Source organism: Zea mays, chromosome 2, assembly GCF_902167145.1.
Source record: "Zea mays cultivar B73 chromosome 2, Zm-B73-REFERENCE-NAM-5.0, whole genome shotgun sequence".
Lineage (NCBI taxonomy): Eukaryota > Viridiplantae > Streptophyta > Magnoliopsida > Poales > Poaceae > Zea > Zea mays.
In genome coordinates this window covers 31190151-31205655 of record NC_050097.1, presented here as the reverse complement: position 1 = coordinate 31205655, position 15505 = coordinate 31190151, and the positions used below count along the sequence as shown (strand labels likewise).

The 15505-nt window shown below is 43.1% G+C and overlaps 2 protein-coding genes across 5 annotated transcripts; one reads left to right on the top strand and one right to left on the bottom strand.

The window, feature by feature from the left end:
* The first annotated feature begins 6925 nt into the window (after positions 1 to 6925).
* LOC100382635 (uncharacterized) lies at positions 6926 to 11441 on the top strand. 4 transcript variants are annotated; one of them, XM_020547863.2, is made up of 8 exons: positions 6926 to 7213; positions 7841 to 7963; positions 8136 to 8225; positions 8328 to 8699; positions 8808 to 9056; positions 9579 to 9962; positions 10093 to 10333; positions 10471 to 11441. In XM_020547863.2, exons 1-8 carry the CDS (start codon positions 7165 to 7167, stop codon positions 11141 to 11143), a joined length of 2181 nt encoding a protein of 726 aa, XP_020403452.1. In that variant the 5' UTR covers positions 6926 to 7164; the 3' UTR covers positions 11144 to 11441.
* LOC100277268 (uncharacterized) lies at positions 11393 to 14011 on the bottom strand. The gene is given in 6 exon segments (NM_001150885.1): positions 11393 to 11708; positions 11784 to 11871; positions 12238 to 12302; positions 12379 to 12504; positions 12747 to 12879; positions 13601 to 14011. Coding segments are annotated over 6 exon segments (681 nt in total). The 5' UTR covers positions 13796 to 14011; the 3' UTR covers positions 11393 to 11634.
* Positions 14012 to 15505: the final 1494 nt, after the last annotated feature.

The following is a 15505-nucleotide window of genomic DNA, read 5'->3' as shown; positions in this document are numbered from 1 at the left end:
ACTACAAAGGGAGGACTCTCAAATGAAAGAGGAGGATATCAAGAACAACACCACCTATTTGGATAGTAAGATCTACAAAACAATCAATGGTGTGGTTGTGAGTATTCTAAATCCTTTCATAATGAGAATACTAGGCTTAAGTTGTTTATTGCAAATTTTATGAGCCTTGATCAAGATGTATAATGTTTCTCCCTATTTGTCTTTAAAGTAAATGCATCCATTCATATTCATTCAAATACTTGATGCATATCTCTTGCATGAGAATGAGTTTCTCATGAAGTATGCTACTATTTTTAAACTTCTTGTCTTTCACTCTAAAGTAGCATATGTGCTGGATTCTCCTACTCTAAGCTTAATTGATAATTTATTGTGTATATTGTTCTCTTGATCACATCTGTTATTTGTTTGATCATTGAATGACTTCTATTAACAATCATGCTTCTTAGTGCTGCATATACTATCAATCAATATCTCTTGATATGCACTAAGTTAAAAGGAGAATTCATGATACATTTATGCAATTTGTGATTTATTTGCCATATGCTAACATTAACTTTGAAAAGGGTCACTAGTTGTAGAACTCTCTCTTGTGCAAAATATTTCCATATATTGTCTTGAGTATAGGTCTTAAGCAGCAAAGACTGAGGACAAAGCACAATGAAGAGAGCGTCTCTATGTAAAGGTACAAAAGGGTAAAACTATCTCCTTTCATTTAAACTTGTACCTAAATCTTCCTATACTTTCTTTCCATATCTTGTATAAAAGGAAGAGAAAGCATGTCCATGCATTATCCCTGCTTCATACCTAGTTTAACCTCTTCAAATTTCACTCCTGCATTAATGCATCTTTGCTTAAAATAGATGACGTGATTTTATTGTCAAAGAGCTTAAAGCTTAACCTTGTAACGAGGATAAGCTGCCTTTGTCCCAAAGGTGGATGGTCCTTAAGCCTCTTTGAAATCCTTAAGGGAAATGCTTAAAATATTTATAACATGCTTTCATAAGTGCATAAACTGTCTTGAGCATCACACTTATACTATGACACAATGCACTTCACATTCTGTATGATATAAATATGTTCTCGTTAACCTAATTATGTGAAATTGGCATTTAAGGCCATAATATGTGTTCCTCTCCATGCACATATTTAGGGGGAGCAATCTATGTTATATAGAACTTTGATCATGCTTAATTTGATATATCCTTTTGATCATACCTCTTTTATGTCTATGACTAATGTGCTTTCAAGTGAATTTCAAAACCAAGTCATAGGTGTATTGAAAGGGAATTGGAGTCTTCGGCGAAGACAAGGCTTCCACTCAACTCTATCGGTATTATCTATCCTTCGCCATCACTCCACTCTGTCTCTCCATTGGTATAATCTTTCACTCATATATTATTTTCCAAAGGGGGAGAACACTTCAAGTGCTTATATTTCACTCAAAGTATCCATTTTTGGCGATTCATGCCAAAGGGGGAGAAAGTTTTAGCCCAAAGCAAAAGGACCGCACCACCCCTAATTTTTAAAACTAATGATCTTCAATTGGTAAGTTTCAAATTGGTATCTTATTGTGTTCAAAAAGGGGGAGAAAGTAGCACTTTCAAAAATTGGTATCTCAAAACCCTCTTGAACACTAAGAGGAAAATTTCATCGAGGGGAAGTTTTGTTTAGTCAAAGGAAAAGCATTTGAAACAAGGGGGAGAAAATTTCAAATCTTGAAAATGCTTCGCAAAATCTTATTCATTTACCTTTGACTATTTGCAAAAGAACTTTGGAAAGGATTTACAAAAGAATTTGCAAAAACAAAACATGTGGTGCAAGCGTGGTCCAAAATGGTAGAATTATAAAGAAACAATCCATGCATATCCTATGATAATTTTTATTGGCTCAATTCTAAGTAACCTTTGCACTTACAATTATGCAAACTAGTTCAATTATGCACTTCTATATTTGCTTTGGTTTGTGTTGGCATCAATCACCAAAAAGGGGGAGATTGAAAGGGAATTAGGCTTACACCTATTTCCTAATTGATTTTGGTGGTTGAATTGCCCAACACAAATATTTGGACTAACTAGTTTGCTCTAGTCTATAAGTTATACAGGTGCCAAAGGTACACAAAAGGCCAATAAAAAGACCAAGAAAAGGGTTCAACAAAGAGAGCAAGGGAAAACTGAAGGCTGCCCTGGTCTGGCGCACCGGACTATCCGGTGTGCCACCGGACAATGTCCGGTGCACCAGGGTGCTTCAGCTCGAACTCTTCACCTTCGGGTTTCCCAGGCGTAGCTCCGCTATAATTCACCGGACAGTGTCCGGTGCACACCGAACTGTCCGGTGCACCAGCGGAGCAACGGCTATCTGCGCGCAACGGTCGACTCTGCAAAGTGAACAGTGAAATACAGATGCCAGAGCAGACGGTCAGAGGGGCACCGGACTGTCTGGTGTCGCACCGGACTGTCCAGTGCCGCATGAGGACGAAGCCTCCAACGGTCGACCGGCTCCGAGCCCTAACGGGAGGATGACATGGCGGCGCACCGGACTGTCCGGTGCGCCCATCGCCAGCAAGCTTCTCCAATGGCCATATTTTGTTTGGTGGCTATAAATACCACCCCAACCGGCCACTTCAAGGGGTGGGAGTCCAAGCAACATTCCAAGTCATCTAGTTGACATACTCAAGCCCTCCCAACCACATATATTCATTGATCCATCCTATACACAAGATTTAGACCACTACAACCCACACAAGTGCCACAAAATCGAGAGCAAGCAAAAGAAAGCCTCTCGTGTGATTTAGCTCTAGTGCCTTGTGAGATTCATTGAGAGATAGTGTGTACTATATCTTTGTGTTCATTTGCGCGTGGAGTTTTGACTCCCATTGAACTTCCTCCAAAGTTTTGGAGGCTTGTAAAAGCTAGCAAGAGACACCAAAGAGTGTGGTGGTCCTTGCGGGATCGAGAGTGATCCTTGAGAAGAAGAAGAGCTCACCGATCCTTGTGTGATCGGTGGAGAGAGGGAAAGGGTTGAAAAAGACCCGTCCTTAGTGGACTCCTCAACGGGGACTAGGCCTTCGAGGGCCGAACCTCGGTAAAACAAATGACCCGTGTCTCGTGTGCTTATTGCTTGTGATTTGTTTGTCTTTTGCCTTTCTTGGTTCCTCTTGCACTACTCTTTGCTAATTCTATTTGGTGTTGCTTTAAGTTAAAATCTTATTTAGTGAAGCAACACATTGCAAGAGAGAAGTTGTGTTATTACTGTTCTTATCTAAGCCTTCTTGCTTTATTCTCATAAACTTGTTAGTAGTATTGATTTATCACTTCCGCATTATTTAAGCGCAATATTCTTTACAAGCAAGAACTTAGTTTTTATTCTCCGATATTTGTATATCTTATTCTAACCACTAATCGAGGGATCTAGTTGGGGGATAAAGTTTTAATTTTCAGGTTTTGCCTATCCAACCCCCCTCTAGGCGACTTTCAATACTCATGCAACGTCAGCAACGATCGTCATCCCAGCGTACAAGAATTCATGGCCGGTCAGTAGCGACTTACGTGGTAGGTTGGGCTTCAGGTGGACGATAAGCTAGACGGCGTGATGGCGCCGTTGTCGGATGTGGTGCCGGCCAGAATAACCCGAGAGTCGTCGACGTTGGCGACAACCATGAGGTCCCCCTGCTTGATGATGGATAGCGGTGCAGCCGCTCTAGACCGTGTTCAAGTGACGACTGCGCCGGAGCTTGTCGTACACAGCTGCGCATGCGACCACGTAGGACTGCTTCGAGAGGTTGAACTGGCAGTCACCGAGCTTCTTCTCGTCGTTGATGAGCGACGCCGACGTGAGTGTCTCCAGCTAGTGGTGTTTGTTTGGGTTTCCAAGTAAGAAACATTGATTCATCATTGGTGTTGGTTTATGAAAATGACTCATAAGTTAGATCCATGAAAAAATTATTACGGAGAATAATTGTCACGCATGCGAAAAAAGAAATTTAAGTTAACACTGGCGTTAGCTGATCTAGTACTGGCACGACCACGTTGCAGCTGGATTGGTCCCGTAGTCCCGCTGTTGTTGCGTCTCATCCACCTCCTTCCTCAATCCCCATCCAAAATTGTTGATGTTTGTTGGTTCTGCAGTCTCGTACTTGGGGTGTTGCTGCTCTCGCCATCAACGTATTTGGGTGCTACTATCACATTCACAATTGACGTGTTTACGGGTCTGTTTAGTTTTTTGGGACTGTAACCCGGACGGAGAACGGGGGGAATCATTATTGTCTCCAGTGCTCCCCCCCCCCCCCCCCCCCCCCCCCCCCCCCCCCCCCCGGCCGCCGGACAAAGAATGGAACGAAGAACGTCTCGTCCAACTCTCGACCTTTCGGTTCTGATGCTTCAGGTCCAATGAGCCGGTGTCGTTATTTGGGACCCATTTGGATTGTTTTCATGGGTTCGATCAACCGAACCAGGCCCACGGCCCATCTACGACACTGCACTGCACTGCTGCGAAAGACCATCATCACGTTCATATATGCATGCATGATGCATCTCGACGGCAACTAACGGCCGAAACAAGCAGGGACTTGTTGCGTCCCGGGGGCGGGACGCAACAATCGCACGTGAACGCGTCAACTCATCAGATCATCGCACCCGTGGCAATCCGCGTAGCCTTTTTTCCCCCCGTCGCAACCGACGACTCCCTAGGTGCGCCATCGAGTTTTGTCACCAGCGCAAGCATCATGTAACTCCTGACCAGTCACCCCACTCGCCGGCGTTTATTAGTTTATTATTATTCTACCGACGGCGTCCGTAGAGCAACAAAAGCAAGCAAGCAGCATGGAAGGAGAAGGAACCCTGCCTTGCATTCAATTCGAGTTTTTTTTTCTTCTTTTTTTTTAAAAAAAAAAATCTACTGTTTCTTTCTTTCTTTCTTCTACTCGTATGCTATTATTCTGTACTACCATAAAAATCATCAGTGTGTTGGCCAGCATACGCATGTGCGTATATACGTTTTGGTGGTGCAAATATAAAAGTTTGTGAGCTTTTTTGCCGAGTTGCACTGGATATGAGGTGGGCCTGCTAGGCCTTTATGCTGCTTTTCCTTTAAGCTCACTCTTCTCAAGTTAGCGCCGCGTTGGCTGGCATCGCATCAAAGACCGGCCGCACGGGGGCAGGGCAGCACCGGCACCGCTGTTTTTGTTTGCCTCCCGTGAAAATTTTGTTAGGCCCACAGCTAGCTCGAGCAACGCCATGACCTAAGCTATTTAGATTAATCATGGAATGCATTTTTTTTATAATAAATCTATACGGAGATATAATTCTGGATGCTATTTTTTTATATAAATTTAGTCAAGCTTCCATATTTTTTATTAAGTTGAAACAACCTATAACAGTATTTTTTTATTTTTTTATTTTTGAAACGAAGCAGCACTACTAAACATACCCTTAAAGCACGGTTTATTTGGTTTAATGGACGTGATACAAAAAAATAAGGCTCTGACTTCTGAGGCGCCGCACTCATACTACTCTAAATTCGTACTCTAAAAGAAATATTCTATCCTAGTCAGCAAGATTCTCTACTCTATACCACAATTTTTCGCGGTCATATTTACTCTATATTCCAACTCTATATCAACTATCATATATTATATTATTTTTTTTCACTTTATATTCTCTTGCTGCAAAAATCTGCTGCGCTGGCTACTTGCTCGCATGCTTCCCGTACAGCCAAACCGAGAGAAGGATGTTTGGAGTGAGAAGAGTAGGTACGCTGTAAATAGAGTTCCTCAGGGCCTCTCTACGTTTACAGTCCCGTGTGCAGTGCCCCGCTGCAGATGTTTTTTGACTGTATGTCGGGTAGAATTTGGTTTACAGCATGTCACTGCGAACAGCCTGAGTAGCCATGGCTGGCGGGTACGCGCGCGTGCAACATGCACGTACTTCTAGATTGCATTTTGATTTCTTTTTCGTTATATTTTCTAATTGAAAGGTTTTTATCATTGAACCAATTTCATATTTATGTTCTTAATGTTTTTACAAACAAAACTAGATTACACATGATATAAAATATTTAAAAATTTATTTATATACTCTTCTTTAAAACACGTTCTACTATAAACAATCAAATACGAGTTGTATGGGTCCCTAATGCACTAATGAAAATAAGCAAACAAAAGACTATATATTGATTAGCCTTTGCATAAAACAGTCTGACTCCGCACATACGAGCCAGCAGCCAGGCTACCATCTTACAACAACTAAGGGCATGTTTGGTTTCAATTAGTTCTAGGACTAAACTTTGGTCCTAGGACTAAACTTTAGTCCCTATATGTTTGGTTTTAGAGACTAAATAGATTCTAAAGTCATTAAATACATTGTCCAAAGACTCAAATACCCTTAGAATATACTCATAATATTAGTTATCTATAAAAAGGTAAGGACAATATGATAATTATGAGCTTTTAGTCTCTTTTAGCACCTATGTGAAGGACTAAAGACTAAATCATTTTAGTTCATATTTTAGTCCTAGTGTTTGGCAAAAAAGGGACTAAAAACTAGAGACTAATCTTTAGTCCCTCTAACCAAACACCCCCTAAAAACAAGAAGGCATTAGTTGCCCAGTAGCTGGATTCTACTAAACATGACCTTTTTATGATACGTTTTTTTACCTTTTTCGCTAAAAAAGACAGGTTTGTGAGAAAAAAAATTCAAAGCCTAACACATTTATCTAAAATCCGATTTTCCTGAGTGTACTAGTAAAACCCCATAACGTAATTCCAAAAGTAGCAAAGAAACTGTTTCAAAAAAAAATAAAAAAATTCCAAAAGAGTTCAGAAGCGTGAGAATAGAAGAAACAACTGGGCGGTCTGTCTACTCTGCACCCTGGACCAAAAAAAAATAGTATTAAAAAAACAAGGCACGTCTGGAAGGAAAACCTCGCTCGTCTCGGTGCAGTATCTCCCACCCGCCAATTAATGCTGCTTCGGGACCAGCGCCTCACTTCAATGCGAAGAACCAAAAAGGACTCTGGCGAGGAAAAAAAAGAAAAGAAAGGAAGGAGCAGCAGCGCTGCGGAAGCAGAGCGCGAGGAAGGAGACGGATTTGCTCGGCTGGGATCCCCCGCCAGGGGTCCACATGGCGGCGTCGCCTTGAGCCGGGCCTCTCCTACCCGCGACGTCCTGCGATGCCGCCGCGGGGAGCGGCGCTCCTCCTCCTCCTCGTCGTGCTCTGCGGTGCGTCCTTGAGATTTCTCCTCGTTTCTTCTCAGTGCTTTGCGTTTTTCTCGGGTTCCAGTGGCAATGCCGGGGCGAATTCTAGTGCGGGTTGCGTTCTTGCGGTGGGATCGCGGGGCATGACGTGCGTGGCAAGTTCCACTGGTCTTGTGCGAGGCAGAAGATGGTTTCGCCTTTTGCTCCGTGGAGCTGTTGCTCTCGTGATTCCTCCGAGCGCATCTGAATCATGCCTCAGGCTTTCACATGTAGAAGTTGGTATTCCTTCTGAAAAAAACTGCACTTCGATTCTTTTTGGCTTTGGCGCCGCCGCCGCCGGTGAACTCACTCTCCTGGCATGGTTGTCCGCGTGCCTGAGTAGGACTTCCTGGGTTGTTAAAACAGCGTGCGTAGATATGACAAGAGCTACAGTATGGTGCGAGCGGAGCGTTTTCTGTCTCATATGGAGTTCGAAATTTTTAGGCTTTGCCAGTTCGTTCAACTGGTTCAAGTGTCAATTGTCATTGGACTCTACGCTGCCTTAACTGGATACAGACTGTACAGTTCCAAATGCAGGGAACGAAACCCAATGTTTGGTGCATGACTTGTATACTTTGTTTTTGTTGTTTCTTGTTTGAATATCCAAAGCAGTGCAACTGGGAACATCAAGCTCAACAAGTCTTGCATCATACTTATTCGGATTCTGGAGTAGAACCCACCAGCATCGCTTTCCTGCACTAGCCCCTGGCCCAGCCCCTTCTCCTCAACCTGAAGGTAAAGCACAAAAAACCCTTTGAGGTCTGTGCACATGAATGGTATAAGTGTAGCAATCAGATATAACTCTCAGTTTCTCACCATGAACGAAAATATATTTTTTCAACATGTACCTTTCTATTTGCTCTATTTAGCATTCTTCATACAAATCATTGTTCCTTCTGATACTCAGGCGCCATTATTGCTCACCCAGTGCATAGGCATCACAGAAGAAGACACCATGCTTCCCCACCACCTTCATCATTTTCGCCAGAAAGACAAGGTTTTTTTACCTTCTCAGCTGTACAATATAGATTACAAATCTTATTGTTAAGTATGAAGAAATCAACAATAATAAGACCTTTTCATGCCTGAGTTTTGACAGATTGCAGCAGAACAACTTGTTCTGCTCCACTTACGTCGACTCCAATTGGTTCACCCTGTGGTTGTGTATATCCTATGCAAATTCAGCTTGATCTTGGTGTGGCGCCGTATCAATTGTTTCCAAGAATTGATGAATTAGAAATCGAGGTGGCAGCAGGTACATTCTTGAAACAGAGTCAAGTTCGGATAATGGGTGCTGGGAGTAGTCTTCAAGATCCTGAAAAGACAACAGTGACCATTGATTTGGTGCCATTAGGCCAGAAATTTGATAGGACTTCAGCCTTACTGATTAGCAACAGATTTTTGCAAAAGAAGGTGCCAATAAACTCATCCACTTTTGGTGATTATGTTGCTACATATGTTCATTATCCAGGTGCGTAGATGTTGATACATTCATTTCACTAGCCTTCTGTAGTGGTTTTTGTTGTTTTATTTATCTAATCCTTGTTCTTTTCTTTATCTAATCATACACATATCACAGGCCTTGCTTCTTTAGTACCTATTCCTGGATCATTGGGTCCAGTAAGCAGTAATGAGGACCCTTTTGGTGCAAATATACACAATAGAAGGCACCACAAGATTAACTCTAAAACTGTTGCCATAATTGCTCTATCAGCTGTGGTTTTTGTTTTGACGTGCTTGGCCATTGGCATCACTTGGAGATTCAATGGACTAAAACATTCTCATGCTATGGGCCCTATTTCAAGTTCGTCCATCACTAGAAAAGGAGGTAATTTGGTGACAGTTCGCACATTATTCTATACTTGTGTATTGAACTATAGTCATTTGCATTTGGATTGATTAAGATGCAAATTACATGTTATCCCTTGACCTTGTTAGACAGAGGTACTTTCTACTCCTGTGCCCTGAATTAGAATATGGGTCAGGTGATGCACACTTGACACTCCTGTGTTCCTGCTTCCCATTGCCAGGAACTCACCCTGGTCCTTGACTTTGGTTTTTAAACTTCTTGTTGCTTCATATCTATTTCATTTATGTTCCTCTATCTGGTCCAGTGAGTGGAGGCACTATCAATACTTTGGTTTGTGATGCCTTGAAGTATGTCATGATACAACAATCTTGTTACTATTTACACATCAAAAGACCAGTGAGCACAGAGCATTGACTTGGACACTAAGGGCACTGTCTTGATTTAATTCACGAACAACAATGCATAAAGAAGCATAAAACACCCTAGTTGAACATAAAGTCCCTTTATTTTTTTGTAATAGAATTTATTTTTCTGTTTCAGCTATGAGGTCATCGTTCTCTGGTACGAGCAGCTCGGCAGCATCATTTGGTTCAACAATAGGAACCTGCCCATCCACCGTGAAGACATTTACAATAACTGAGCTTGAGAAGGCCACAGAAAACTTCAGCTTCAACAAAATAATAGGCGAAGGGGGTTATGGACGCGTCTATCGTGGTGTAATTGAAGATGGTGTTGAGGTTGCTGTCAAATTGCTCACAAGGAAACATCAAAACAGAGACCGCGAGTTCATTGCAGAGGTTGAGATGCTAAGTCGTCTACATCACCGCAACCTTGTCAAGCTGATTGGTATATGCATTGAGCGGAGCACAAGGTGCTTGGTTTTTGAGCTCGTTCCAAACGGAAGTGTTGAATCTCATCTACATGGTATTTGAGCACGCTAATTTTCGTAGCATCTTAACAGTACCTGCACAGTTTAAGAAACTTGAACATAACTGTTTTTTTTTGTAGGCATGTAATAATCACTTATTCGTGCACTTCTGTTTTGGTGTTTCAGGCTCAGATAAAATATATGGCCCGACTGATTTTGACACTAGAATGAAAATAGCCCTCGGCGCAGCAAGGGGACTAGCCTATCTGCATGAGGACGCCAACCCTCATGTCATTCACCGGGATTTCAAGGCTAGCAATGTTCTACTGGAAAACGATTTCACCCCCAAGGTTGCTGATTTTGGGCTGGCAAAGGAAGCATCAGATGGGATGGATCATATTTCTACTCAGGTCATGGGGACTTTCGGGTAAGACCTCAGCTAGTGTTAATCAACAAGTGCCATCATACAATTCTTGCATGCACTTTTGATGATGGTGATTTAAACAGTTAATGTTGTGCTATATATTATGGATCATCTGATTCATTTTCCCACATGCTCTGCAGGTACGTTGCCCCAGAGTATGCGATGACAGGGCATCTGCTTGTCAAGAGCGACGTCTACAGCTACGGAGTGGTGCTCCTGGAGCTGCTGTCAGGCCGAAAACCCGTGGACATGACCCAGCCGCCGGGGTCCGAGAACCTGGTCACCTGGGCGCGCCCGCTCCTCACCACGCGGGAAGGACTGCAGCGGCTGGTGGACCCGTCGCTCCCGGCCGGTTACGACTTCGAGAAGCTGGCCAAGGCGGCGGCCATCGCGTCCATGTGCGTGCACGTCGAGGCGTCGCACCGGCCGTTCATGGGCGAGGTCGTGCAGGCGCTGAAGCTGATCCACAGCGGCGGAGGCGGCGACGAGACCTGCAGCGGCTCCTTCGTGGGCGGCGCAACAGAGGAGTCCCCGTGGAACGACGTCAGCAGGAGCTCGTGGAACGACGACCCGCCGGCCACTCCGGGCCCGGCGCTCCCCCTGGGATACGGCTCGGACCCTGCCGGCGCCGACGAGCGCAGGCCACGGTCGGCGTCGAGCGCGGTGCTGGACAAGATCGAGTCCCTGGCGATGTACGACTGGTCCGGCCCGCTGCGCACCAAGGGGAGGGGCAGCTTCTACAGGCTGAGGGGGAGCATGAGCGAGCACGGTCGCCCCTCGGACGACGGTAGCGTCGAAGGTTACTTGATGTAGCCGGCGGCCCGACGACCGTGCGCAGCAGATTGCCGCGGCAGGCATACCTCGCGTTTCTTTTGTCTGTCTAGAATTGTATAGCTGCTGCTTGACGAGATTTTGGTGCCTGTTGCGAAGAATACATCGTTCTGGACATCGGACGTATCCGATGCAGTTTGGTCAAGAGATGTTCAGAATTTGCGTATGTCGAATTGAATCACATATCAGAGCTACATTGGTCGGATCGTCATGGACGAGAATCATGTTTTCATAGTAGAAAATGAGGAGGTTTATAATCAAACCATAATTTCTGACTGCTTCCAGCATGTGTTCTCGCATTCACAGATATGTTAGCAACACCTTCGCAGCGAGTAATCAGCATAGCAAGCATTATATGCTATTTAGTCGTTCTTAAAATATACTGGATCTCAAAACTTAGTTTACAGTTGCTGCGATCTCATGAGTGCTGAATAGATGGTGCCCAAGGTACAAAATCTCATAACATAATGTCTTCACTCTTTTAAGTGGGAGAAACTAGCTAACATATTCGACCTTGAATTTGCTAGCTCCACAATCAAGTCAAGTGCTGCAACAAATACAAGTACAGTTAGATAAAAAAATAGTTTAATCTGGATACAATTTTGTCACGAAGAATCAAAACCTGTTTCAAATGAAAGTTGGGCGGTTCTTAGTTTTGGGGATACCAATCCCCCAAAGACTGATAATGCTTTTGATCTCGCTCTTTGAACCTAATGTGCAAAATGGCCAAAAGGAGAATCAACAAATCTGAACATCCCAGAAGTATAGCAATTTCTTATTCACTGTACCAAAATACAGCTGTTCCATACCCAGCTGTTGATAGAAACCTAACTGAAATTGGCTTAGCATACTGCAATATATTATTCTTGTGGTATTTATGTTAACCATTGGCATATCTTGGATCAAGCATATCAAGGGGCAAATTTCAGCCACTGGTAACTCAAGCACATAAAACCTATGTTTTTGCATTGAACATAGCTCATGAATTAGTCATAAATCTTTGCTCCCTCTAAGCAGTATTTCACTATCTGACATTCCAATGCCTTTGAAGAAAGGAACTTTTGTACCAAACTTACACGATTGCTAGCATCAGCACCTGTAGACAGTGTTGTGGTGTTTGCACTTTCATGGTTTCCCTTTTCTTCAAGTCAAGCAAAGAGATCAGATCAGCACATTTTTTACTTAACAGGGAGTAGAAAAAGGCCACATTTTAATACCTGGGGTAGTAACTGATCCTCGATGCCTCATCTTTGGCTCAGTAAAATCTCTCTCACTGAGATCATAGGTGGAGTGACATTCTTCTTGCAAAGACCACTTTGATAGAGCAAAGTGTGGTATTGACTCTGAAATATGATCAGACATTAATAATTATGAACTGAACAATTGCTGCAAATAGCTCGTAATTTGTGTATGGAATCGCCATTCTAGTTTTATTTAAAAATATGCTTCAGTAAAACAAACCTTGAACTGAGGAACCATATTCAAGAGAAAACAAAAGGCATTCCTAAAATCTAGAAATAGTTCTGCAATGCTGATAGATAGATAGATAGCATCCGGTAACTCAAACAGTAGAGAAGTAATTTACCTGATGATTTCAGGCCATCATGATCAACAACTTGAAGCTTAGTGGCAGCAGACTGCTCCTTGTGATCAAACAGTGTACTCGAAACGCGTGATGTGCCCATAGAATGGCGAGCACTTGCCAGGTCAAGCCAGCCCTGTATTCATGTTGTATGATACAGTGTGGCGGAAACAGGCAAAGATAACTTTCACTCTCAATCCAAAAATCAAAAGCCAAGAGTATGTCGGAGCATCACGTCCAAACATCACATAGTCATTACTCACTACAAGTTGAACATAATAGAGAACGGACAGGCTTTGGAAAATTGATCTTTGCAAGAGTGAATCAAGGTTAATCCAGGGCACTGTAATTAAGTACAGGCTACAAAATGCAGTTGGCAGTGCAACATATCGCACAATATGAGGTAAATGAAAAACAGGATAGAGCACTACAAATACACACTATTCATAATTTGTTGATAGTGTGTATCTCCCTAACTCCAAATCTCATATCCTTGAATTCCCACATGTGCAGGTACAGCTGTAAAGGTCTTTAAAAACATCAGTCTAACTTAGCTCCATGGTAGGAGACATGTTCTACCAAAGGATTTGGTAAGACCCATGCACAAGATTTATGATGGTGCATCTCTCAAACCTCGAATCCATTTTCCTCACTCCTCAGGTTATGTTACAACAAGAATGGGTAGAAACACGGTTCTGCTCAAAGGGTTTGTAACATTGTGCAAATTACTAAAGCAAAGGACTGTGTTTCTTGTTACACCGACCGATTAGTATTTCGCCGCATGTGTTCCGCTGAATCAAGAGTGAATAGACCATGCCATGTTGGGGAACAAATACCAATACTGCAGGATCGCATACCTGACGAAGAGCGGAGGATAGGGAGTCCATGAGGAGCAGGTAGCTGTCCACCGAGTCCATGAATCGCAGGATCTCCTCGTCGTCGCCGCCGCCTCGCGGTCGCCCTTCCTCACCCACCACGCCGTCGACCTCTCCCGGACCTTCCAGTACAGGGATGGATCCCAGGAGCCGCAGTTCCTCTATTGCCGCCGCCATTTGGATCCTGCCCCACCCCGCCACGTCAGAACGGTTGCTGGCAGGGGCGGATTCAGTGATTCACCAATATGGCGAAGTTTGGCAGCCCCCGCCCCCCAGACCTCCCGGCCGGCGAGATCCCCACTGGCCACCCCAACAGATGGACTGCCTAGCCTCGGCGTCTCTGTCCTGTCCTGCCCTCTGCGGTCGCCTTGTGTTTTTCTTTTCGCGAATGAGGAATGACCGAGGTAGACAACGACTCTGTTTGAGCGCATGAGAAAGACAGGGCTGGTCTATTGGGCCACTCAACGCTGGGCATTCGGCCCCGACCAAAAATTGGAAACAGATCTTCCGGGAATGTATAACTGCACATAACACATCCGTACACATATTCATGTATTAAGGCCCGAAACTTATGGGTATTTCGTTCTAGGAATCATTCCGTTTAAAACAAATTGGTGTATCATAAGTCTATTTCTTAAAGTTAATGGGATAATCTCACTCCTAATATTAGTACTAACTAATTAAATATGAGGATTGAGATGATGATGAATCAATTCATTCTATTCCACAAACCAAACAAAAAAAGATAAGTGAGAAGATGATAGACTAGCATATTCCTCAAACTGAACACCCTATTAGTTAGAGCCTCTTTGGACCCTTTGACAAATAGTTTGTCGGTTAATTTTAGCATCTTGGCCTCCAAACAGGTTGACTAATTGTTAGCCGGAGGGCTGACAAACTCTGCTAATATGTGCTAATAGATCGTATAAAGAGAAGACATCTATTAGTCAAGTCTCTAAACATACCCTGACTAATTTTTGCTAGCAAATTATTTACCAGCTAATTATTAGCCACTAGCAAACAATAAGCTAGAGGATTCATGGTCTTAGTCAGGGCAACGACTGCTATGCAAGCAGTTCTTCTGTGCAAGCGTGCAAGCAAATCATTGGATCCATTAGATTACGATCCAACCACAGATACAACCATAGTTTGTTAGGGGTTATTTTATAAAGATTATTGAGCTGGTGGTGGAAGGGTTTAAGTGTTAAATGTGACTTACGGTTGGATCACAATCTAATGGATTAAATGGTTTGCTTGCACGCTTACACAGAAGGATTGCTTGCATAGTAGTCGTTGCCGTTAGCTAAATTAAGCTAGTTAATAAACTAATTGTTATCTATAAATTAGCTAACAATTAGCTGGAGTATTAGTCTAGGGTGTTTAGGAACGTCTACATAACTAACTATTAGCTTACATGTTTCAGGAATGGGTTAAATCTGGATTTTTGATCCAACAGTCAACGGTTGAGCATGTGAGATTTGTTTTAAATATGCACCAGGACACGATGTAGCAACAGTTGAATGTGTGGGTTCTTTTTATAAATATGCACCTAGACATGATTGTTAAGGGTTTGTTCGTTTGTGTCGGATTGGTGGGTCGGAACGATTCCGAGCCGGATTGCTTCTCTAATTTATATAAATTTTGATTAGCCGGAACGATTCCGGGTGCAAACCGATGTAAACGAACAAGCCCTAAACGAATGCATACATTTGCATGGAACATATCCTATACATATAAACCTACCGGTACACTTGTTCACGTTAAATTTAGACGTCCAACAATCAACAACTGAACAGTTCAACAATTGAACGATTTTTTTTTGTAAATATGCTTATATGCATATAGACACGGAGGAGAGTGTCATTTAGGGATGGCAATAAGGAATTC